The sequence below is a fragment of the Melanotaenia boesemani genome, chromosome 10 (assembly GCF_017639745.1).
Source record: "Melanotaenia boesemani isolate fMelBoe1 chromosome 10, fMelBoe1.pri, whole genome shotgun sequence".
Classification (NCBI taxonomy): domain Eukaryota; kingdom Metazoa; phylum Chordata; class Actinopteri; order Atheriniformes; family Melanotaeniidae; genus Melanotaenia; species Melanotaenia boesemani.
The window spans coordinates 23,056,672-23,083,775 of record NC_055691.1 but is presented as its reverse complement, the minus strand read 5'-3'; the positions used below and the strand labels follow the sequence as shown (position 1 = coordinate 23,083,775).

At 38.7% G+C, this 27,104-nt stretch overlaps 1 protein-coding gene across 13 annotated transcripts in view; it reads left to right on the top strand.

The window, feature by feature from the left end:
- The first annotated feature begins 2,998 nt into the window (after positions 1-2,998).
- The window catches only part of LOC121647280 (pleckstrin homology domain-containing family A member 5-like), a 75,761-nt gene continuing 51,655 nt past the window's right edge, over positions 2,999-27,104 (top strand). For all 13 annotated transcript variants that reach the window (XR_006011822.1, XM_041996572.1, XM_041996571.1 and 10 more), the window contains exons 1-3: positions 2,999-3,120; positions 3,221-3,297; positions 5,458-5,515. Coding sequence is in view for 12 of the 13 variants with exons in the window: in XM_041996572.1 (XP_041852506.1) it covers positions 3,029-3,120; positions 3,221-3,297; positions 5,458-5,515 (227 nt within the window). In the remaining variant the exon portion in view is untranslated. The remainder of the gene's footprint in view (positions 3,121-3,220; positions 3,298-5,457; positions 5,516-27,104) is intronic.

The following is a 27,104-nucleotide window of genomic DNA, read 5'->3' as shown; positions in this document are numbered from 1 at the left end:
ATATTTCCTCTCACCGTCATTTAGTTGCAACTAAGTCAAGTCACTTGCAGCATCCTCTAATTAGAAAATAACATATCCCTTCATTCAGTCTTTATGACACATATCACCACGGGAACCTCATATAACCGGGAAAGAAAAACATTTGGAAGGCATCCTAGTAAGCGATGGATTCAGTCAGTGAGGTCATCACTGTGGTGAACAGAGAGCCATTTGTGGGTTGGGTTTCTGTCAGGCTGTGACTAACAGTGATTCAGGGAGGCGTGTTTAATGATTTGGAGGTGAGCTTTGAGAACTGCGCCTACCTTCAGGGTCTTTTTTTCCACGATCTTTAAAAGTCTACAAGCCCCGTTCCTGTGATGAATTGCGTGTTACATGATTTTCCAGAGTTGCCTATTAATCTAGTTGATGACCTAATAACCGTATTGGTTTATGGTTCATTCATGGCAGTCAAATAATACTATGTGTTGAAACTGGAGAAGCAAGGATGACATCATAATCACATCACTAAACAAAGTAAGGAGTGGACTTAGTGCCCTAAAATGATTTTACACTGAATTAGGAGTTTTGATATTCCACAGAGGTTGTAGTGGGTACTGTTGTTGCAGTTTAATTATATATTAAATGAATAATCTCTCACATCCCAAATCATTGCTGTTTTTTTTTTTTCTTTTTACAGCTGAATTTAATAATCAGAGTGAAAGGCAGCTCTGTTCACACAAGCTTGTGGTCTGTACAGATGCTGAGTGCCTCTAGTCTAAAGAGGAGAGTCCTTCCTCTTATGCTGCACAGACAGACACAAGTCTACTCCTGAGCTGGCACCGGAACAAAGCCCTCCAACAGCTGCTTGATAATGTGCAACCATTCATTACATTGTGATGCCTCAAGTCTAGCCTGTGTCGCTGAGCAGAAAACCCTCATTTTGCTTAGCATGTAGTGATTATGTAAGAAAGTGTTGCAGAATGATGACTATACGCATCACTGTAGGTGTTAAGAATTAGATTTTGCATTTATTATGCAGAACCTGAGTCTCCCTTTGGATATAAATTAATACTTTTGCAATTTGAAACCTATTTTTGAACAACTATCCTTTGCATAGATAATTATTCTTTGCATTTGCAGACAAGTCAGCTTTTCTAACAAAGAAATTAATGGTTCCATTTGTTTAACTAGTTTTTAATATATTTTCATTTTCTATCACTCACTACATGTTTACACACAGCACCACATGTATGTGCATTACTACCTCCTGCAGTAGGACAAACATGTTCATCCACTTTTATTTAGGCTCCCACTTTAGCTAAAAGGCTTTAGGTTATTGGAGTGAGGATGATAAGGTATAGCTCAATGCAGCATTGCTCACCCTGGCAACTGTGGGCTGCAGTTGAGAAATGTTGGCTCCTGCCAAAAGAAGAGTTATAGACCCACAGTGTGTTCAGCTATGTCAATACTGTCAGACCTTGGCAATAGAGCACCATGCACACTTAAGTATTGACTATGGCATCTGTGATTTTTTTTAAATAAATGTTTTAATTCTGTAACTTGTGATTATATGAAATCCATTTCTCTGAATGTTCTCTAAAAACTTTTTTGGGATATCATTTTTCATGCATCTGAGCAATCTGTCACTTTAAGAGTCAGGTAAAGAATATTCCGCTTTCATTTCTCATGAGCAAGTTTTGAGGTTACTGTTGGAAAAGCAAATGCCTCAGTTCTCAGACACAACCTCACTTTCAGATCCCACAGGTATACAATCACATACAGGTAGGTTTCTGGATACAATCCAATTGTTTCCACCTGAATGAATTTTATTAATAGAGATTCTAAAAGAGACTAAGCAGTAAAGAAAGACCTTGAGCATGTGTAAGTATAATATCTTATTCCTAATCAGATGCTCCATTTTAAAAACAGCTTATGTATTCGGCCTCAAATCAATGAGGTTAAAAAAGGCCACATAAAGCTCAGCTTCTAATGTCTTTCTGTGAACCATTGTCCTGCTACCTAGGGAAAAACAAGCAGTTCTTTTGTATGTCACATTACCAGAAAGGAGTGCTATTCTGCTCCAGGTAAGCAAAATACAAAGAGTTCAGTGTTTATGTCTGACCGGGCTGGGCATCACTGCCTATCCGCCTCCTTTAGAGTTACTCATCAAAGTGGATGACCTAGCAGTTGGCAGATATGTCCGCTTCTCTCTACTGCATGCAAGCTCAAAACAGCCCCCCTACCATGTGTCCAGAGAACAATGCCACGCAGTGCAACAACAGGTCAGACAGTGGTGTTGGATGACTTGCCTTTGTAATGCAGTGAATGGCTGATGCTGCAGTTTCAGTGCACAGTAACAGAAGGTGGAGACCAAAAACACTAAAGGTAGAGTTTGGCAATGTGGGTGTGCTGGTAGATTGTGTTTGCCTTTGTGTGCCTGTAATCCTCAGGTTGAGTTAAACACCAAGCAAAGCAGGAAACGTCCCCAGGACTTCAGACTTTGTGTATCACCTGGGTTGTACTTATTCACCTGATTATTTTGAAAATGTGCCATTAAGGCACAACACCCAATTAGCACCATAAAGACCCCCAAGTTCCAACTTGAAAAGGTGTCCCATGTGTTAGGATACACTTTTGGGATTCAAATTTTCACCAAAGACGTCTGCTGGGACAAAGATAAGCTTATGGGGCCCCTGCCGATCAATTTTGTCCTGCGGGTTAATCCATCCCTGCCCCCATATTTGAAGCATCCTTATTAAGAACATCTACAGAAGTGGCAAAACACCAAAACCAGGCACAAATAAACAAAAAGTAATAATAATAATAAATTGTCCAAAGATAAATTTATTCCCTTTGATGTGTTGTTTTATTTTTTATTTATTTATTTTACCTCAAACAAATCTTCTCCCACATAAATAAATGCTTTTTACCTGCCTGCCCCACAGGGCTGCTCCTGCCCTCCTCTCAACCAGCCGCCGTTGCCAAGGTTTCCGTGTACGCGCTGCCTGCGAGAGCGGAGCCGCGCGATTGTCATACATTAGTGCCAGACATGGCGGCGGAGCTACAACCCGAGTGGATTTCTGCTCTCCCGTCTTCCTGGAGTTATGGGGTTACTCGGGATGGACGGGTCTTCTTCATTAAGTAAATATCCCTTCAAACTACAGTTTAAGTCATTTTACCTGTTTCCTGCTGCGAACAAAGTCTCCGTTTATTAATGCGCGCATTTTCCCTCTCTCAACAGCGAAGAAGCCAAGAGTACAACCTGGCTGCATCCAGTGAGCGGCGAAGCAGTTTTAACTGGACACAGAAAAACTCCAGGTAAAGATGTCACTCAGCTGTCAACTCAAGTTTCTCTTATCTTTAGCATCTGTCAGGTCCGCCGTCCGTCATGTGTTGTTGTGTTGTTCTGAACCGACTCTTCCCACGCTCCGAGACAGGCTCTAACACACATGCAGTCTTTCTTAATGCATGAGTGGGCTTTTAAGGCATGGTGCCGTTTCACGTGAGTCCACCTTTGCTCGCGAGCCTCCTCAGGTTGGTCAGTTGGAGTTGAGGCTAGCTAGCGTAACTTGAGAACTTGTACAATGACGGCTTTTAGAAAGAAGCAAATTTTAGAGGCTTTTTTCTTTGACTTTGAGCGAGCTCAGCTCTGGCGACCATAAAGCTGGTCATGTTATTGCTTTTATTGATGTTTTGATGCTCAGTTGTTAGTGGGAGAGCCTGCTGTCATCCAGTATACAACTCAGCTGTTACAGAACGAGCAGATAAATTGTAAAGAATGAGCTTTATGTGGTACATCCTTGCCAAAACAAAAGAAAAGAAAAAAGTATTAAACAGTGTATTTCTTAGTCATATCAGCTCCATGCACTGCATTATATCTCAACATTACCATGAAGCTTCATGAATAGAGCAGCTTTCATCTATTCTGCAAGCATTTCCACTCACCTCCATGTCTGCAGGGATGCAACTAGTGATTATTTTCCTAGAGGACTAATCTAATTTTAATTTATACAATTTCAAATGGCTGCTTCTTAATGAGAAAAGCAGATATGTTCATTTTTTTCTGCAGCAAGATACAGGAATATCTTGTTTGGAAATTATGCATTACTCTAAAATTATCTGAGTCATTTTGCAGGTGAGTGCAGGTGCATAGACTATAAAGGTTGCTTAAAAAAAGATATAAAAACAATTTTCAGCTCTTAGTACATATTTAAATTTGCACCATCGTTGTCTGAACTTTAAATTTGCTTTCAAAACACCAAATACAAACACAGGTGAGCTCAGTAACTTCTCCTCTGCAAGACTGGGATAGAAACAAAAAGGAGTTTTCTGATTCAATCCTCTTTTTTTTTTTATGTAACCTTTCTGTATACAGAAGTCCCATTAAAACACACAGCCTCATTTACAAGAGAGGCCAGTTTTGGATAGACAAAAAACATTTAGTTACAGTTATATAAAGAATATACAATATTTATTTGAATGCATAGCATATAATCCGGGGATTGATCTTCAATATGTGTCTCTACCATGATCTCTCCTAGCTCAGATCTTTAGTTTTTCTATTTTAATACCCAAACAAAGTTGGCATTTTAGAGAATAAATACCAAATCATGTCTCTGTTTAAACAGTTGAGACCATTCAAATAATCTCTGAATCGATGTGGCAAATTAGAGGCGAGGAGCTCGCATGAAATGAAATTATAGTTCAATTCACTGGTTTATTTTTATTCATCTCTTTTCTATCAATCCAGAGTCAATAATCTTACATATCAAGATTTGCTCTGGATGGTGTTCAGCTTTGGCTTTAAGCTCTTTGGCTTTTCACGTTGCTTCAATTTAAGTTGTATATGATGAAATGTTAACTCAAATCTAATAAAGGTCTCTCGTGTATTAGTCATGGAAAATGAGAGTTTGAGCGGTCCTCATGTAACAAGCAACACTAAAGCCAAAGCACGGTGTTGTGACTAATTTGCCTCACTGTAGTTGACATTGAACTTCCTGTGATGTGCCTTCATTCTGTAAGATGTCAAAACTGGATTAGAGTTACACAGATCTCTAAGAAAGGACTAAAACAGAGGCAACTTCTCTATGTTAAATAATTGATGATTAATTTGAGCATCTTTGAAGGCAAAACCTCCAAATATTCTTCAGTTCAAGATCCTTTGGTGTGATACTTTGCTTTTATTTGTCTTATGTAATATTAAAGAAATACCTGTGGGTTGTGGACTACTGATGAAACTAAACACGAATACCAGATTAAAAACATGCTTTTGTGTTACATATTTATAGATTAATAGTCAAGGATTAACTATTAATGTAATAGACAGTTAAAGCTGATAAAGAAAAGAAAAAAATTGCATCCCTTTATGTGAGTTTTGACATGACCTCACTTCGTTTACAATACTTTAAATTTAAGTTTATGATCAAATAAATGTTACATCTTTGTGTCTTTGTTTTTGTCTCTTTCCTCATCTCATAGATCTACCCACTGGATGGGAAGAAGGATTTACCTTTGAGGGAGCACGATGCTTTATCAAGTGAGTTCAGCACCTTTCTCATAGTTCCTCACACACCCATCACAACTTAAGACCCTACACACATTATCTGAGCTTGACATATAAATTCAAAGCACTTCCCGGTTGACATGTCATCAAGCCATCATTTATGAAGAACAGAAATCTATCTACATTCATTTTAGTGACCTCTGATGAATGAAAAGTTCTTTTAGTCGTGTCCTGCATCTGAAAACTTTTGTTGTCTTAGCAGTAAATATTGAAAGGTTGTAAATTTCAAACCTTTACTCCCTATTTCTGACCTGTGGAAGGCTGTTGCAGAGGTTAATGATTACAAAGGAACACAGTGCAAACACCAGGCAAACCTGTGCAAAGTGTGACTGCTGTCTTCATCTGAACTGTTTTTATTTATTCACAGTTACTCTGCTCAAAGCTTAGCCTACTTGGAGAGTTGAGTCAAACTGTAATATGTTCTCTTTTTTTGACATTTATCCTCAAAGTTTGGGTTTAAATTGTCGGCTAAAAGACTCTTTTCTTAAAGCGCTTGTAGACTTTGGGATTTCAGCAATCTTATAAGTTGAACTGAAGCCACATTGTGTAACATGGAGCTAATAAACTTGGCTAAAGTTCATTAGGTCTGTATGTATATACATAGACCTGATGTAGTGAAGTATGTTTACTGTAGAGCATGGTTAGCTACATTTTCTTCCTTGTTGGGACCCCAGACATTTTGTTTTGCACATTTCGCCTCCATCTAACCCATTTGTTTTTGTTTCCACAATACCTCCAGTGTCTTGTTGATCTGTGTGTCATTTCTGCTGCATTCCTGTTGGTTGGTTTGTAGCGGCAAATCATAGCAGCAGTCACACTGTGAGACAGTCACCCTGGATTTTGTAGGAATTTGTGCCAGACTGTCCTTGCTCACAAGACTGAACCTTACTCACAGCATGATGTAGGACCAGTGTGTTGGAGTCCTAACCAAAGACATTGCCATAATTCTTTTACGCTTGGCCACTTTTCGTTGTGCAGTAGATGCTGGAATAATTTTTGACACTTGCAATCCACTACATTACCAGAATTTCAATGAGCCTTAATATTTAAAATCCATTGATTTTGTGCATATATTGCATCCTAGTTTGCTCATTTCTTGTAACCGTGTTTAGACAGAACAAATGTAATATATCCATATATGAACTTTGTTCAGTTTTTCTATGTAAAGACCTGGATTTACATTAACTGCAGCTGGTTATTACTTTCGTCTTTAAATTACAGTATATTTGACTTTTTCCTCTCTCTCACATAGCAGCTTAATGTATGTAGTGAATCAAAAGAAATCACAAGCGTTGCCTCACAGTGAGCTCTGATTCATCATCTGTCCTCTAAACCCAAGCACATCAGTTCACTTAAAATACTTCCCCCACGTTGCCTCTATAGATATTTTGGGGATTGAAATGCCAAACTATAATATTACTGCTGTACTGAAGATATTTCTAATGAAAGACATTGTGCCTTTTTATTCCCACTGAATCCCGTCTCCTTCTTTGGCTTCCTCATGAATTTGAGAAGCTTCATGTGGCAGGTTGCCATGCCGTCTGACTGAAAGGCAGTAGTTTTATATTCCAGCATTTTGTTATAGCCTCTCACTACAAAGCAGACTTGGGGACCACATTCATTAGTTGATCACTGTGATTTTGGCTCAGTCCAATGATGCGTGCACACTGCAGTTTTGCAAGTGAAAAACAATTTCATCCATCAGCTGAATTTTAAACAACTCTTAAGACAAAAACTGTGGGGAAATCATTTGTATTCAAGACAAGCGTGGTGGCTGCTGTTGAATATAGTCACGGCAAACAGTCACCAAAAATATGTGTGAAGCTTTTTGAAATTAGTCTTTTGCTAAATGAAGCAAAGCAAGGGAGATACTAAAAACTGGCTCTAACATATCATCTTGTTCTGAGCTGATAGCAATGCCCCTTGTGCACCATCCTATTAAGTCAGTGAGCATCAATTCAAAAACTCCCTGTAGTTCAACAGATTGCCTTCCACATATCTTTCCCTCTGTTTCTTCACTTGTCATGTCAGTACCTACATCCCTTGTTTATTTCTGATTTATTAGTGTATAAAGAGAATGCATGAAACCTAACTATGAGGTCTGCACAGAATGGCATTAGATGCGCAACACTGTTTTTCTGCTTTAACGGTGATGATGACTGCACTCTTTTTGGGGGGTATGATAAAGAAATTGTTGATAAAAGTGCACATAATCAGCCTAAATGTGGCAAAGTCCTTCCATGGTGCACACTTTGGTTTTATTCGGCACAAAGCAAGATCAGCTTTTACTGTGATGGTGATAACTTTTAGATGTGCTTAAGTTTTTAGCAATTATTACGCATAAAACCATGCCTGTTAATTTCATTGTGACTGTGTTTACATGTGGGGTTTGTTGACAGGTTTATGTGATAGCTATGACTAGGACAGTTTTGGGGATATTTAGAGATTTTATGTGAGACTGCCTGCCAACAAAAACCTATGAAAACTCTCCAATGCCATTAGCTTTACTGACAGCTGGATAAGCTTGTTCCTAATGTTTTACAGTAGGTTATTATTGCTTTGTCATAAGTTTTGTATTAAGTTTGCAATTTCAAAAATATTTTTTGCATTTTGTGTGAAAGAGGTGTAAAGGGTTTAGGTGAAAAAGATCCACTTGCTTCTTTATGAAGCGCAGACCGGATGACTGATTCATTTCTGTGATTGTCAGCATCCCAGTGATATGCTGAGAAAAACCTGCTAAAAGATCTGCTTCTTTTTTTACATGCTGGCTGTGTGAGTTGGCTGCTGCTGTCAGATTACATAGTGTGAGCATCAAGCAGCAGATTGTGCTGACGCAGACTGTCCTCTGATGCCATGTGCAGAAAAGGATGAGTTACAGGTTGTAGGTGTGACAATGTGAACTAAAGGCCTGGCCTATCCCAAGATTTGATTTTTCTCTAGCATGTGGAGTTTTGAATGGATGAAGGTCAGTGGAGATGTTAATTAAATCAGTCGTGGTTCCTGCTTTCCTCAGACAATCGTTTTCTGGGGTGTTTGTGGGTGGTCCAGTGCTAACTGGCCAGTTCTTCTTACCCTGCTGCGAGAGGAGGAGGTTAGTTGCCCATTTCCATCATGTGGACATAGTCAACACATTGTAAATGTTCTTTTTTTTCAGTCTGACAGAGGGCCAAAAGGTGAAAGTGTACATTTTGTTTGGATGACACAGTCAATAATTTCAGTTTTCATTTTGTTTGTGTGCCTTTGCATCAGAAAACCATGTCTGCCATCATTCTGTTGGGAAGTATGTGACTCAGTTTGGAGAAAACAGTGGCTCAGTTGTAGCTATTCAAGTTTTTAAGCTAGTAACAACGATTGACTGGGGTCAGTGGTTGCTGTACCTGCTGATAAATCACAGAACATGTCCTGGTCCCTGTATGTTTACTGGATTTTGTCTGTTATCGCCCTGCTAGTTCTGTTAGATCCACCAGAATAGCTACAATCTACAACTGTAATGTACCTTCCTGCCACACAACTTTTGGACAATCTGCCTTTTCTTTTAAAGCGACTACACAGTGGAATACATTAAGTGACAATAAAGAGCTGTAGCTCCATAAAGTGTTTTAAATCTGAACTGACACTGTTTTTAAAAACAACCCAAATCTGTAACCACTAACGTCTGTCACTCTAAATTTCAATCTTTTGTATTTTCTTATGGTGCTGAATTAATGTGTTTGTGTCTGGGTGGGATGGGGAGTGTGTAACCATATATGGTAATTGTATGGTTTTTGGTGTGCCCTGCCAGAGGACTGCAGATGTAAATTAGCTTACGGCTACTGCTAACACTGTTACAATGCATCAAATGCAAACACTTATATTTAAATTGTACCTAGTCCCTTATAAATAAAAAATAAATAAAGAATAATAATAAAAATAAACACTGCATTTCATCTGTCCATTCTGCTGCTTTGGTAACAACAATCCACACATCAATTACAAACACTTCCTTCTGTTCTCTTCTGCATTGAACCTTACAGGCTTCTGTTGTACTTTCCTTTTTTTGTGTGCATCTGTAGATTGTTAAATAGATGCACTTAAAAAAAAGTATGCATGTGAAACAAAAAAAAAAAAAAAAAAAAAGACCCTGCTTGTTGAACATATGTCAGCTTTTTATTCCTTCTCTTGTCCATACCGTACAACACTCCTTAGCTTATATTTCATTCAGTCAATGCATTTTGATGAGACTGCTTTACAGATAAACTCAGGCCTAATTTAGAAAAACAACATTGAGATGTTTTTTTTTCTTTTACAGTGTTTCACATTATGTTAATGAGGAATCTTGACTTGTGAAAATGTCGCATTGGTTTTAATCAGTAAATGGGTTAAAGTCAGCTTGACTGACTTAACATTGTATCAGCTCATTGATGCAGTGGATGCAGTGTTTACAGCAGTTAAGATCTGAATAGAAGTGTGCAGATTCCTGCTTGTTCCCTCCTTCAGTTTGCTATTTCATTCATTCTTTTGGGGCAAGGAGAGAAAAAAGACTAATGAAGCTACAGCTAAATGCTCTAAGTGATGCAATGAGTGAACTGTTATTGTGTTTAGCAGACTAGTGAGTGAATAATAAGTACACCTGACCCACACAAGACTGCAGAGTTGAAGTCCAGCTTGATTCAATTCAAACCATTAGTCTTTCATTTGATGATATTTTCCTGTTCCTTTGAGGGTAATTTGCTGGTTTTGAGTGCTCATAAGTATAAAATGCAACATAAAATATAAATATTGAACTAGCCTGCTTTCATTAGGCTACACTTACTTCTGCATAATTCATCACTCAGAATCAAAAGCTCTTGCCAATTGAAATCTGGCCAATTATGACAAAAATATCTCCAGTGGATCTCTGTTTAGCTGTTGGCTCATTTTCTGCTTTGAAGGCCCACACACTCACTGACTGCAATTAAAAGGAGTTGGGTTTCTGTTGGATCAATATTGGATTTTGAAAACTATTAAGCAAAGCTAAAACCCCCATTTAATCACCATAGAACAGCTTATGCATGACATAATGGCACAGTGGGGAGAACTATGTAGAGATGTTATATTTCATGTGACTTTTCATATAGACTTTAAAGCCATCCATCCATTTTCCATTTATACCCCATACTCCAATGCAGGGTTGAGCTAAGCCAGCAGCTACTAGTAAAGAGACTTTAAAGCCTTTTGTTGGAAAGGCACAAATGTTTGAGCCCAGACAAAGATTATGCTGTGATGGATATTGGGTTAAATTATTATTATTATTTTTATTTATTTTTTTTTCGTTTCTTGTACAACTGCAACTGATGTTTGTGTTGAGAGAAGAAAAATAGATTTACAGGGGTAATTATTGTTTTTTTTTTTTTTAACATTGTTTCCTTGGATTTATTGTCGTTTTCATCTCCTGAGAGAAATATGTGTCTTAAAAGCTACATGCTACATACTGAGTCATTGTTTACAAGTTCAGAACATTTTATTGAATGTTTCTGCCTTCTTTAGCCAGAAATAACACTAGTCCTTTTCACAAAGTGGTAGCTCTTATATATCCTCCCAAAAAAGATGCCTGAGTTTAGCCGCCACTATTACCCTTTGGTAGTTCACAAAGAACAAACAGGTAGCTTAGTGTCACGTCATTTGTGGTTACACACAACCAACTGGCATTACAGAAACACTTGACACTTACACACTAGTTTGGCTCTGTGACGACCCCCTATTGCCAGCTGTGATGCGTATCAACAGCATCAACTTTTACCATCAGCCCCCCCCCCCACCTCCCCATTCCACCTCTGTAGTTACAAACAGGATGTTAGTGTGCAATAAAAGGGCATCAGTCTCACCTCTGCAGTGTGAAAACTGCTTGCGAGACCAAACACATGGCTGTGTGTGCTTATCATGTTTATTCCCTGCTTCTACTGTACCAGTACTTGTTGATTCCGGCTCTTGATTTGTGTCCCCTTTTTTCCAACTTTCCTCTGCAGTTTCAGCTTCAGACGCTGAAACCTTTAGGCTACGATGAGGAATCTTATCAGGGATCTGAAGATTGGTTTAGCATGCCACAGCCTTCAAACTTAGGAGACTTGTTGCAGTGACATTTGACAAAATTAAGAAAAATCATTGATGAATGAGTTCACATTGATCCTCATTTCTGTGTCTTATGGTTTGCAGTGGCTTTCTCTGTTGCTCCTAAAATCTTGCAAGAGCAGAGAGCTGAGGTCTTCATCTTTCAGGCCAACAGTGATGAGAGTCACTGTGAGCCCTTCTTAACTGTGACAGACTGTTATTGCAGACATGTAAAGCTCCCCCATCTCTGCAGGGAATAATCCAAGCTCCCTCTGTATGAGCAAAGTTTTATATCAGACCTGATTACACAACCCTGAAAAACCAGTCACAGCCTCGAGAACACAAGTGTTTTGACCTGAAATCAGATTAAGTGGAAGACAGTCTTGTGTATCTAATTTATTAATAAGGTAATTGACCTCAATTTTACATTCCACATTCAGCTTTTTTAAGCCCTTACTATCCAAGATAAAGCAACACATTTGTTTTAGTTATGCTGATAACCACTTGTTGCTTCAAAACATGATTGTAGATAAGAACAATACTATAATTCCATTAGTTTTCAGTGATTTTTAGACCCAGTTTCAATTTTGGTGTTTGTTTTGTTATGCTATGGGCACTGCGAACAACAATTTTTTTAACTTTTCCCCTTTATTAAATCTGTAACAACACCCTGCTGTTACACATGAGCCTTTGCTTACCCCTTACACAGGTAACATGAAGTGCATCAAGAAATTAATCACGAAAGGGAACAAGTATAGCCAGTTTCTTTCATTTGTATTGGTGAAACTGCATGGCCTGTTCCAGCATGCATCTGATGAGAGGCGAATTTCACACCTGAGAGTCTGTCACATGAAGACAGACGACCACACTCACACCCACGGGTTAATTTCTTTCCACTGGTCCTAACCTCCATTTTTAGTTGGAAGAAACTGGAGCACCTCCATAAAATATCCATTAAATTTACCATTTATAGGAAACTGTGTCAAATCTATGCCCACACGGACATTTGCTCATCCGTCTCTGTCCTGAGAAGCAGCTGTCTGTCAGGACAAAGTGTTTTCACCAGACTGACAGCAGGAATTTACAGTGTAGAAAGAGCACACATGTAGGCATTATATTACATTCTACACACAATACTAATTTCTGTCCAGAGGTTAAAGAGTCCTGTGGTGACTTGCAACTCACATGCATATCGCAGATATAAATAGAACTTTATTTGTCATTCCAACGAAAAGTGCAACGAAAAAATGACTAAAGAGATTAGTACATTAGACAGAATAGGGGTCCGGTGTGTGATATTTTAAGCTTTCTTAGTCCAAACCGTCTTCTGGATTGTTAATCTGATATTATTCAGATTATGCATTTTGAAATTGTGATAATAATGACAGTACAGTCCTACTTCTGTCTCTTCTGTGTGGACATTCGCCTTTAAATAAACCTTAAAAAAATGTAAATTCATTTCAAAATTAAAGATTTGTCTTGTGTAGATCACTGTGGTATTTAGAGAAACATTGCCCACCGAGATCTTTTGATTGAGGAAAATGGACTCTGCCATGTGTCATGCAGATGTATGAATTTAAAATGAGTTTCTTGACTGTTGAATATATCCAGATTATGATTTCTTCCATAACCATGAAACCTAAGTAGTTTCTAGTGGTATGTTAATGAAGTAAATAACATTTCCATTCACACAAATGCTAACCAATGGCACACGGTGGGAAAATGTCTAATTCAAACTGCAAAGTGCTGAGATCATTTTTAATGACTCTCTGGGCAGGAGGAGGTTCTGATAGTTGTGATCGCTGGCTCATCAGTTCTGTCAGAGCTCGCTGTTCTTGAAGCTCACATGTGTGCATAACCCCAGCAGATCTGGATCTGCTAAGCATCATCTTCATGTATTCTCATCTCTGGCTCCATAACTGTGAGGTTAGGTGCCGACTGGAGACAGTCAGCTAGCTCTGACTGCTCTCACTCGTCTCATTCTCCGTGGGGGTCTCTACCATCTGGCTTGCACTGGAAGAAAAAACTGTATCTGTGTGGTGTTTAGATGCTCTGTGTACTAAATCCTCTGATGTTGGTGACCGACTTAGGTGCTGATTAAGACAGTTTCTCAGTGAAAATCCACATCAGACCAAGTTAGCGTAAGTGCTGCATATGTTGTTTACAAATTGTTTTGCAAAAAAGTGGATTATTTCTGTCTTATGAGGATCTTTAAAACTCAAAACTTGAAACGAATATTATGGCTGCTTGTAAGAGAATGGAGACACTCTTCTGTCTGACTCTGAGAGCAACGACTTTCTAATTGTAATATGACACACTTATGTTCAGGATTATAAAATATTCTAATTGAAGGTAGCTCTATTAAATTTAGTAGGGAAGCATACAGACCTCATTAATTCTCTGCTCCGAAAGCCTCTTAGTTACTTGGTGTTGATTTATTGCTGAGAGAGCTGTTGAACATGATTAATCCCTGTATTAATCTGTGATGAGCCATCTTATGCTGATGTTGTCCCAGGTTCATTCTGGGGACAGGTGCCTTCATGCTGCAGGTCAGCTATTTTAACACATGCTGTTTCTTTTGCATAAAAAATCTGGTAAGTGAGATTAATTTCCGTTTTTTTTTATTTTTCTTTTTATCAAAATACAGTAATTCAAGTCCACTTCTGCATCTCTTGCTGTGTTTGTTTGTAAGTTGTGGGCATGAATCTCTAGGACAAGTAAGAAAGGACTTTAAGCCCTGGCTTCCTGTGTGACTCTTATGTAAAAAAAAAAAGAGTTTGACTTGCTGCTTTTGATGGTGCCTGAGAAACTCAAAAAGTTTGGTGCAACAGTTGCTCAGTGACTGTGGAAGTGGAAAGCTGCTTTTACTACCAAGTAAAGTGATTGTATTTTGAGTCCTTCTTATCTCTTCTGCTGTTCATATCTCTGATGCTCTTAAAATGTTACAGCTGTGAACATTGTGCCTTTAAAACAGCATACACTTTCTCTTCTTGACTTTATCTCCTTCTCTCTGCCTCACTTGTCTGTCTACTTCAGTTCAGTGGGCAGTGCACAGCACAGTTGTTTTCCAGATGGTCTTTGATGATTAGGGAACTCTTGGAAGACGTCACTCTGCTCAAATGCTCTACAGCTGTGAGCTTTTAGAGCACCATGTTCAACTGACCACAGAGGACTTCGGATAAGAGTACAGTTTCCTGAAACAGATTGTTACAAATTCAATCTTTAAATGTGTCTTTATCCATGTCCAAACAAGCAGCCAGCTGTCTTTGTTCATCTGTTCTGACAGATGACCAAAACGTCTGTTTTCATTCACACCCTCACGTAGAAATGGTCCACAGAAGTATTGCAGCCTGTCTTCTTTTAACAGGTAGAGTGCAGTGCTGACAGAGCTTTTCAATTTAGTTTCAGCATTGAGGGGATTAATAACATGCCCTCCTGTTCCTGTGTGCTTTGGTTTGTTTCTCTTGTCTGGTGACAGTGTCCCCTGCATTCTTGCTTATACTGACCTCACATGTCCCACAATGGTTGCTTTGAGGCAGGCTGTCTCTTCTTTTTAAGCTATTAAATCATTGCAGTTCTAATCTGTATTTCTTGAGCTCTGCATCAGATTTTAGCTGCTTAGGTATGAGCCTTTGATATTCTCTTGCTCACAGAATCTTGCAGGGAGTGATAATAGTTGGCATTTAATTGGCTGGCTGATTGATATGTAGATTGTTAAGCCTTATGGAATAAATCAAAGGTTTATATTCTTGTTGGAGAGATCTGCACTGATTTTCCTTTATTTTGTCTCCATTATTAGCACCTATAGAAGCCATTCATCCATACAATCCTTACACACCAGAAATGTGTGAAAGGCTTGCACAGTTCTTCTTTGTAACCCTTGATACAAATGTACACTGCTTTTTACAACCTTATCAGACCTTTTGTGTGCTGTGCATGCATTTTAACGTGCTGCCTATCATGCCTTGAGTGCACTGCTGCTACTGGGCCACTTCACAGATATAAATAGTACCCAGGCCATCACGACTTCCTCAAATAGTACTGACTTCTTTGAGTTTTAGTGCATCATACCCATCAGATTAGACAGAGAGTAGAGATATTTAAATAATATGTAAGATTAAGCAACATTATGTCATGGTATCTATGCAGTATAGTGAATCAGTTACGGTCCTTAGCTGGATGTTGGATAATACCCCCTTTATCACCCAACTTACTCTGTCTGTTTAAGTTCGTTCCCACACTCTGTCCTTAGCTGCTCTTGCCTAAACAAATATTTGAACTCTGCACCATGTGTCTCTTTGAACAATGTTCACTTGCTGTGATTGATATTGTACATTTATAACAACAGTTTAATGTCATCACTGGAGTTACCGCTCAAGGAATGTGCCATGGTGTGGTAAAACACAGAAAAAGTCAAGGGGGAAAAAAACAGCAAATCTCATTAAACTGTAAAATCCAGTCAGTTACACCGTAATTGTAATAAAGCAGAAATACTTTTTAAATGTTCGGAAACAGAATTTAAAATATCGGAACTTTACTGAAGTACTTATTTTTCTGAGAGCTTTTCTGATAGTATCACAGTTTCTACAGATTTGTCAACTGCACTTTAACAGTGCTAATTCATTTCTCCTTTGTTAAACCAGATTTCTTTTCCAAGGGTGACCTAGTAAAGAAGGCAGCACAGCCACTAGTTATATTATACCTGAGAACAAACAAACATCAACTATCAAACATAAGAAATAAAACAGAAGTAGCAGCAGACTGAATACAGCATGGGGTGAATTACACAAATAAATTTAAAGCAGTCACATTGACTAAGGGAGTTTTCCTTTTCGAGTCCTTAAAATCAAATCAGTTTCTCAGTTATTACAAGTGGAAAGAGCAGCATATTTAATTTTTTTTCTTCTGTTCTTACTCTAAGGACCACCATCTGTAGAACAGAATGAGAGTGGAGGCCATATTGATGTCCTGTTCCACCAAATCCCCAAGGTGCTCTATTAGATTGAGATCTGGTGACTGTGGAAGCCAATCAAGTACACCGAGCTTATTGTCATGTCGAAGAAACCAGACCATTTGAGCTTTGTGATATGGTTCATTATTTCAGACTATTCTCTGTAAACCTGTAAAACTACATGCCTAAATGAGCTGCTGTCATGTGATTGGCTGATTAGCTGTTTGTATTAACAAGCATCTGAACAGGTTAGTGTATATTATTGTGATGTGAGGTTTAGCTAGCTTAGCATTGAACAGGTGGTTTAACTGTCACATGGATGTTTTATATTAAATTTCAGAGCCTCGACTTATTTTAACTAAAGTAAAGAAGTTGAATCTGTACTTCTGCTTTTATCAAAGCTCATGATCTGTTTGCTGACCAGTTCTTTTTTTTTAAACCCACATTGTTTACACTGGGTTCTCGGTAGATGTCTTTTTCTACTTCATCTTATTCGGTAGCGCTGTCTGCTATTTATTACACTGCAGTCCACACAAACATGCATCACTTTGCCCTGTGTGTTCTTAACATGGAGATACAAACAACATCAACTCCGTGTCAACAAAGAATCATCCCACATTGTCACTTGTGCTTTATTACTCTATTGGTTACTTCTGAAGATTGGGTTAGATGAAATCAATCTTTCCCTCCTTTTATGCTCCATATTTGCTCCAAGCAGCCTCCTTTCAGTTTCACTTAGCGCCTGTGTGAGAGATGAGGCCAGAGTGGAGAGAGCGCTGATGGGGGCTCTATATAGCTGTAGCAATGTTTGCACCTCCAAGTGATCCATCAGTCTAATCAGCTGTCAGCCGTCTGCAGTTTGTTTCTGCAGCAGTAGGAACGAATACTGCTGGAAGTCAAGAGTCTGCTTTAAATATCGCCTCTACTTGCTCAAGGATATATGCAGCCTTCCCACCTTCTTGCTGCATCTCACAAACTGATGTGTGCCAGCATTTCCCCCTCTTGCCTGAATGAGAAGATACCCACTGTTTCTCACTGTTAGACCTCTGCTGGTGGTTCAGATAAATACACCGTCAGCTTTGACCATGATGTTCTAATTGCTTTGTTTTTGCTACTTGTGTGAGGCAGCCTGATTTAACTGCTACCTACATGCTTTAGAGGCTGGTTCAAAATGCCTCTCTCAGACCTCTGTAGAGGTTTCTTTTTAAATGTGTATTTAGTGTGGTAAATGAACAAAGCATTTTCTCCTAGCGGTTGTAAATATTACTGGCATAAATGTCGCTATTATAAAGAGATGAGCCATGGCATGTAAATTTATTCATACTGTTTGCAACAACACAACATAAACTTAGTCACATCATCCTGAAGTATTTGATTTAGAAAATCTGTTCACACTTGATTTTTCATGCAAAACTACCAATAAGTTCTGCTTGTTTGGATTTTGGGTTTTTTACTACACTATTACACACTTTTATTACACTACAAAGTTTTCAGAGTTTCACACTTTAAGCAGTTTTTTAGATAATTATACTCTTTATACGTACTTCCTATTTAGATTAAACAGCATTAGTTTTAAAACATTAGTCAAAATATCATTTGAATCGGCCTTTATAAATAGATTAAACATTTAAGGATTTCTTTATATCTTATGCTCTTGCTGAAGCCCTTCATAATTGTTTAAAGTGGATCCTTTAGTAATGAACTGTTTTTTTTTTATCAAGTACTAAAACACTTACAAGTTTTTCCTCTCAAAATGATCTTACAGCCTGTCAGCCCTTCAGATGTCTGGAATCTACATTCAGAATAAGAAATAAAACATCATGTTTCTTGGTAATCCGTGTATGAAGTTTGATGATTCACTCACACATAACTAAATATTTTTGTCCCAGTCTGACTTAATTTGCATAATTTCTATGAGTCCAGAGTTGTAATCTTCCATAAACATTGCACCTGATTCTTGAATTAAAGCTGCTTCAGAATCTTCTAAAGTTTTTGTGTAATGACTTGAAACCAGTGGTAAGTGGACTGCAGATCTTCTGAGCTGTTTTATAGGCACTCTGCCTTTTTTGCTTTCATTATTTATTTATGGAGACGGGAGCCTCATTAGTCATTCACTGTGACTGCAAATACGTACACGTGAAGTTTGCTCTTTACTAAGAAATATCACATAGTTAAATTTAGTTAGCTGCAAAGTTAAAATAGACTTTCTGCTGGAGAAACGTCCCAACTGAAAAAGTATTTTAGATCCAATCGTCATACTTCACCTTATCCAGTAATATCTTCACATGAATAAGAACCCATCTTAGATTTTTACTGTTTTTGTACTTTGCTGATAAAAAGGCTCATCAATGGCAAATGCTAAGCCCCTTTCATATATGCTGTCCATCCCATTTATGTGACAGCAGCTGAACATGATGGTTTCTTGTGGAAATTGTGACCACATTTCGTTACCATTGGAGACTCCAATGTTGGTCATGGGCATTATATTTATAGATAACCTTTTAAGACAGCACAAATCTGAGCTGCACACAGTCACCTCATCATTGTTGGGTCCTTATTTGGGTTTAGATCTGAGGAATCCTATTAAATAAATAATGTTCAAGCTTTCTACTCCCAATACCAGGTGCATTTCTTTACAAAAAGTTAAGAACTAAATGAATAAAGAAATGATAATATTCTGGATTTTCTTTTATACTTAAGTGTCATTTATTTTCATGGAGTAGTCTCCCCTCAGCAAAGACTAAATAACAGCCTCAATAACACATTTAATAAAAAAATGGAAAAGTTATATATTTGATTTTCCTCATGCTCTGTCGCTATGTTTTACACATTTACAGCAACCTACCTGTCAAGCTCGTGTGTATTGTCATGGCAACATGACCTGTTCTAGTAAAAAAAATAAATATATATATCTTCAGTCCTCAATTATCTTCATATTTAATATATTATTTCAATGACAGAATGTCATGACTTTAACAAATGATTAAAAACAATTGTTTCCTTCCTCATGATTTAAAAAGGCTTTAGTCATAATACTGTCCCAGTTTTGAAGTTGAGGCATTTCTCATGCTTAACTGGGCTTTAAACTCATTTCTTTGGATTGTCATTATGAAGAAGAACATCTATGGTAGAAGATGTCTGTTTTTAAGCTTGTACACATAATATCCTAAGGAGAGACGGAGTCAGCTGTGACTCCTGTGCAGCATTTTGACAAACAGCGAACAGCCATCAAACTGCAATGTTAGTCATTCCTTTGCTAGCAGTTAAGACTACATGAGGGATGTTGACACAAATATCTGTATATTGTCATTTTTAATGTTTCCTGTTCACTTAAAACTTAACAAAGGACCTTTGGTGCTGTTCACACACATTGGTTCAGACTTCAGGTGGCCCTTCAACCTAAAACCACAGGATTGTAGCTCGCTCCTCTGAATGCATCCACCAATCTAGTCCCAGTTTTGTTTTGAGCAATAATGTTTTTAGTTAAGCACAGCAACAGCAGTTTTTCTGTTATGATCCTCCTTGTCGTTTTTAAGTTGCACAGTTTTAAAACCTGATGAAGCAAACCTCAGCTCAGTGCAGTAGACTTTTAGGAACTGGCATGTGTGACCATGCCTGATTGACTCTTCTTTATGATGCATGAAATTTTGGCATCACTGTGAAATGTTCAGGCTGCACATATGAACCTTTATTTACTCGACAGGAAAAAACAGAGTTGCACGCCAGATACGTGTTTCCATCCTCCCTGAATGCAGCTGATTTATATGGCATGATTTGACATCAGTTCATGGAAAACATTTAGGTAAAAGCGTGGTGCTTTTCAGAAGTTTATCAGATATTGTGAGGATTTTAACATCCTTGCAGAAGACCTTTGCAGTCAGTGACTGTTACACCAACATCAAAGGTGCAGTAAATGTAAGAATATGAAATCACAGTTTATTGCTCAAGATCTACAAGTTCATAGAACTTTTTAATAATGCAGCTAGTATCACAGTAGTTTGTCAGCAGGCCAAGTTTTCACATACTTGCACAGTCTGTAGTCATTGTTGCTCATCTGCTTTCTCATTTGCAGAGTTTTTTTTAGCTTTGCTGATGTGACCTAACATGAAATTACATTTTTTTGGTGCAGCTGAGTTGAGGTTTCCTTAGTGCTTCGTTATTTCATTCAGAACATTGTTTCCACCTGTCTTTTACCTGCTAACTTTTACATAAGCTGCTTGTTTGCAAAGTTGTTTCCTTACATTTAAGAAATTTTCTACAAGCATGTCAAGTCCTCTTTCCTTGAAGTGAATCTCAAATACCAACCATGTCTCCTGGTTTAATGTTTAGTGATAACGACAGCAGAAATTAGCCAGGAGTGCATTTGGAACCAGTTCAGCTTCTCTAGTTTCAGTCTCTTCATGGATGGTCTTATATAGGATTTTGTGCACATTGCCTGAGTCATCCTTCCCTTAAAAAGACTAGCTGTGGCACCAAAAAAGGTATGTATGCCGTGATTATGTTTAAGTTTAATATGCTCTTTATGTAAGCATGTCCTTTGTGTTAGGATAATGTATTTACAGAAAAATGCTTGAAATGTCTATATGTTCATTCCAGTTAAGTATAAAACCTTTTGCTAAATGTTGACAGTCAGTGACCATTATCGCATTTTTAATAGCTGCTGTTGTGAAAATGAAAACATGGATGAAAAGATTTTGCATCGCAGCGTGCTGAAAAGTTAAAATAGACCCTATGTAGTCAGCAGAACTGGGAAATCCTGAGAGGCTGGAAGCTATTTGGTCTTCACTTACTGGAACCGTGGCAGCATGTTTTCAGCTTCGATTTGTGATCAAGTCACAGCTGAAGCCAAAAGAGCAACAGCCGGCCTTCAGTGTCTCTCTTTTATTTACTGGAAAACATTTTTTGTGACTTTAAAAGACTTTTTCCATCCTCTGCAGGAGTTTCTATTCCTTTGTGGTGCAAAGAAAATACTGCAGCAGTTTTAAGAGTAGTTTAATGAGAATCATGTACAAGGAATTTGTCTTGGAGTGGTGGTGCAACAACCAGTAAAAAAGGACAAAAAAAGACAAAAAAAAAACCCCCAAAAAACAGACATAGCATAAGCAATATTTACAGGGCATAGAGTATAAAAGTATCAAGAACTACACATCTATATAAAAAGGTCTGTTTATATACATATCAATATCAATATAAAGTGTGTAGTGCAAAGGAGAAGTAATGAATGGGAGGGATAAATAAATGATATAAAGCAAGGAGAGAATATAAAGTTAACAGAAGTGTGTGATAGTGTGACGATGTGAGCTTTTAATTGAGGGATGTGTCAGCTGTGAGGATGGAGGGGAGCTTTATTAATGAGTCCAACAGCAGATGGGAAGAAGGTGTTTCTGTGATGTGAGGTTTTGGTCCTGGTGGACTGCAGCCTCCTGCCAGAGGGGAGGGGGATTAAAAGTTTTTGACCAGGGTGGGAAGGATCAGCTATGATCTTTCCTGCCCACCTCAGAGTCCTGGAGGAGTGCAGGTCCATAAGAGAGGGCAGACCTCAGCCAATCCCCGGCTGATGTGCTACAGTCTGTCTTTGACGGTGGCTGCAGGGTACCAGATGGTGATGGAGGTGTACCAACATCAACCATCAACTTCTCAATGATGTTGATGTGCTCCACCCACTTCAGGTCCTGGGAGATGATGGTTCCCAGGAAGTGGTAGGACTCCATGGTTGTGACTGGAGAGTCATGCAAGGTGATGGGGGACGGAGGGCCTGTGTTTTTCCTGAAGTCTACAACCATCTCCACTGTCTTGGCACCATTAAGCTCCAAGTTGTTTCTGCTGCACCAGGTCACCAGCTGCTCAACCTCCCTCCTGTAGGCGGAGTCATCCCCACCAGTGATGAAGCCGATAAGGGTGGTGTCGTCTGCGAACATCAGGGGTTTGACAGACCTGCAGGCCCACTGAGCTGGGAGAGGTTGTCCTGAAGCATTAAAGTGGAACTAAAATCCACAAACGGGCTCTCAACGTGAGTTCCTGGAGAGTCCATGTGCTGAAGGATGAAATGAAGGACCATGTTGACAACATCGTCCGCAGACCTGTTGGCTTTGTCGATGAACTTTAAGGGGTCCAGGAGTGAATCAGTGATGGTTTTAAGGTGAGACAGCACAAGGACTTCATGACCACAGAGGTTGGGGCAACAGGTCTGTAGTCATGAAAGTGGTATTTTCAGATGCTGTTCTTCAATGAAAGCTTGATAATCTCGGTGTATCCATGGGTATTGGAAATGCAGAAACAGTTTCTTAATGCAGAGGACCTGAAGGGCTTGGCCTGTACGCATTACGCATAAATCATAAAGATAATGACAGTCTCCATCTGATCTGTCCATACCATAAAACTAGCCATGAAACTCTGTAAGAGTTATGTATCATAGCTGCACTCACTACCCTCATTTTATTGCATGAGAGGGCACTGGTAGCTGACCGAAAATATTTGTGTTGTAAATTAGTTTTTGTTTGAACGATTTCTCCTCAAAACACAAATGTGTGAAGTAAAGCAGCTGTGCTTAAAAAAAGAATATGCGGAAATTACCCAGACCCCCAATTATGTGGGGTTAATTGTGTGTACCTGGATGCACATTGAGATTAAGACCAGATGTCAGCATTTCTCCTTTCAGTGACTTCTGCAGCCAATTGTAATTAGAACTTTTGGCCAGCAGAGGGAGCCAGAGTAGCATAATCAGGCTCCTGACATTAATTCAACTTAATAAGCTCTAGATTGACATTGGTGTAATGAAAACTAGTGATATTCTGAGCTGGATATTTTGTCTCCATATCTGTTCGTATTGCTTAAACTGCTTAAATTAGACACTTGCTTTTAGGAAATGTATCTTCAATTCTTGAATGAATTGTGGATTCTTCACAAGTGAAACCTATTTCTGCCAAATGTGTCTTGAATTTCCTTTAAGCAACTTTGTTACTTAATTTTATTTAATCCACATTTACCATCATAGAAGTTAGTCATGTTCAGTATGGTTCTGCATAAATAAAGTGTAACAGACCATTGTTGCCATTGGAGGGCAGTGTTGGATTTGTGCCATAACAGAAGATATTTGGGGTCATTCTGAGTTTAACGTGGTTTTTATTATCATAGCAAGTTGTAATCTAATAAAATTAATTTAATCAAACAAAGAAAACAAAACAAAAGAAAATCTCTGCAATACCCTTGTTTTCTGTTATCCCTCCTCCCCACTTTGGACCATTACCTATCCAGAGAAGTGGCACTTGAAAACATGTATCCCTCAGAAAATAAAAACTGCTGGTCAGTCAAGAGTAGGAGGGATAATGTGTGCATTTACCCTCAATGTGTTTACAGCAGAGTGGTGTCCAATAGAGGACATTTCTTTCCACCGTCTCACTGTTCTAACACAGCAGCTAAGTCTTTTTTTTTTTAAATTCCCATATAGCCTTTTTATCTTGGAACTTTTTGTGTAATTTAGTCTGTTACTTTCTCTCTTTCTTTTGAGTCATTCCCTCCCCTCTTAAAATCTCTGTGGTTGTCAGATGTTGATGTATTGCCTTTGTGACCCCTTACAAGTCTGCGCCAAACTCATGCAGCTGTCGGTTAGAGGAGTGTAACCAGAACTGACCTGCAGCCCACCAAATTCACAAGAAACTGTCGTTAAGCTTTTTAAGCTTTTATGAAACAATATCATTCGTTCATAGGTATCTTGCAAAGTTGGGCTCAACTGCTAAGGTGTAGGCGTGCTGAGCAGTAAAGGAGCAGGATTCAAAAAGCCAACAGAAATGGCTTGTTATCCTTTTTCTCAGAGGTTTTGAGTAATGCAGCTGCACCTACAAAAAACATCAGCGGGTGACCCGAGAGGAGACACTCCTTTTAAAACAGATCAGAATGTGGCTTCTCCCTCTGATGTGCTTGTTTTTAAGAATTAATGATATTGTTCAAAATATTTAAACCAGTCTTACCAGATTAGATCCTCTAAATTTAGAGTTCTACTAATACAACTCAAAGTGTGAGAAATTTTGAGAGATATAGGTGACGAGAGGGAAAGATATATGAACTCACTAAACTCCCATTAAACCAAGTCCCTAAGGCCTGGTACACACAAAGATTATTGGGCTGTTTTTGTTTCGATTTTGCCCTTTCCCGACAAAGGACGAAACGCCCGATTGTCTTGAGTCTCATAAGATTTTCCTATGAAATGATCATTTGGTCTGAGGTGTGTTAAGAGCGAATTCGTCCAGACAATCTGCTCTAAAACAGGTCGTGGCCGATAATCAGAAGTATTGAAAATGTTCAATATTTGCGCCCAAATATCTTGACGCATGTGAGGGAAGCCAACGATTCCTGAGTCGTGACTGTGTGGAACAGGATGTAGCCAATCAGAGAGCGAGCTGACTGGGGAATAAGGAAGGATTTAAAGTCCGTGTTCACACTGTCTCCAGTCTGTTATTTTTTTCACTTCTAAATTTTTCTGTTAACAATAGTCCCAAGACCACCATCATTCCCTCGTCTTGTATATCCACTGGGTGTTGCCATGGTTCTTATTCTTCGTTTTTCCAGTTGTTGCTATGTTTCTTCTTTGTTTTTGTTAGATCAGGTTTGGTCACACGAGATTTCTGGCTTGATTCTAGATCGGTTGTGGAACAGCGTTGTTATGTGTGTGTTGTTCTGTGCTGAGATGATCGGAGCACACCACACACAGTATGGTCATTACTGCTAAATGCCTGATTTTTTATCTTCACATGTGAGGTCTCATCTCATCAAAAAATCTCATCAGATTAAAAAAAAAAAAAACACATGGGTGTACCTAGCCTAACTCAGTTTGTTAGCCATTCCTTCCTGCTGCACACACTCAGTCCTTGCTGTAGAGCAGTATTGATTGCCCCCGTTTCAAATATAGATTCACAGAGTTTTGTCAAATCAGTATTGAATCAGGATGTGGGGATCTTTATTGAGATAATGCTTTGCTCTGCCCTAAGCCCATAAGCAGTGTGACTTTTGAAGAATAACTATAATGCAAGACTCAAAGATGTAGTTTGTCACTTTTGATTTGAGTTTATTAATAAGGATGATAAAAAGGCTGGGTCTAAAAAAAAAAGAAGAGGAGGTGAGGTTGGTCTAAAATTACTGACAGAAAGAGTGCTGCAAGTGAAATGATGCAGGCCAGGAAGTACACAGTACACAGTTAGGTAAACATTATCTTTAGAGGATGATCCTGACTGCATGAATGCAAGCAGCACACAGGAACTGGATGGAAACCTGGAGCTGATACACAACGTGCTGATGCATGATAGGCAGATTGACGCAATCTGCACAGCCAGTAAGGGAACGAGTGCCTCGTCCAGACACACTAAATAGACAAGTGGATGAAAACAAGAGAAAAAACGATGCCTGTACTGTTTGCATCAAAGTGCTTTTGTGGTATAACTAGTAAGTTCATTAGTCTCTGATTGAAACCTTTGATACCCAGAAATCTCACAAAGTGCAACAACAACTACCTTAACAAGATTATACACTCAATAGTAACATGTTTGGATGTGTAGAGTGAAAAACTAAGTACACATGAGTCTCCGTGAATGTGGAGCAATATTGTTCTGTGTCAGCATGTTTTTCAAGTTGGCCTCGGCTTGCCTGAGTACTCTGTGGATCTGCTGACTTGGATTAGGCCCACAGACGAGACAGCAGTCAGCTTGACGTCCTAAAGCTGTAACGTGTCTGTTTTCTCCCAAGATTCAGCACCTAGCATGATGCCTGATTAGTCTCTGCTGTGTCTGCACAGAAATGCATAGAATAAGTGCAAAGCAAAAGTAAAAAACTAAAAAAAGAAATAAGCCCACAAAAAGATAAAACAATTGTTTTCACTGTCTTTCAAGGCACTTCTACATAATTAATTGGAAATGGTGACATGAATTGGCAATGTGCTCTTGAGAATGTGTTTACTCATCTGCTGTTTGCTTTTCTGCAGCCTGAATTCGATAATATTTGACAATCCACAGCACAAAATGTTTTACTGCTTTCTGCCTGAGAGCACACCTCGCCTGGAACAACTTGACTTTAATCGACTAATTTGTGTTGCCCCTCGTATAACAGTGAATATGCAAAGCTTTATTATGGAGTCTCTTAGGTGTAAACAAATACTCTACTCATTTTAAATTCAGCATGGATCATTTTCTGTGGTTATAAAACCCATGTTTAGATGGACTTCCTCTACTTCTCTCTATCTTACTTTCTTTCTGCCTTGGTGTGCTACTCATATGGCTGACCCACTTCTGTTGGTCATCTTTTCTATAATCAGTCATATCAGAGTGATTGAGGCTATCCTTGCCATCTCCTTGCTCACGCTAGCAGTGATTTCTGCCTGGGGACTAGAGGAACTAGAGCTTGACAGTCATTGTGCATTGTGTTTCATTACGTTGCCAGTTAAATGTAGCTGTTATCTGCATCTTTCTGTTGATTTGAAATGTCTGAGATGATCACAGTGGCTTTTATTTCACCCACTACATTAGCATTGTGCTAACACTCATCAGAGGTGTTATTATT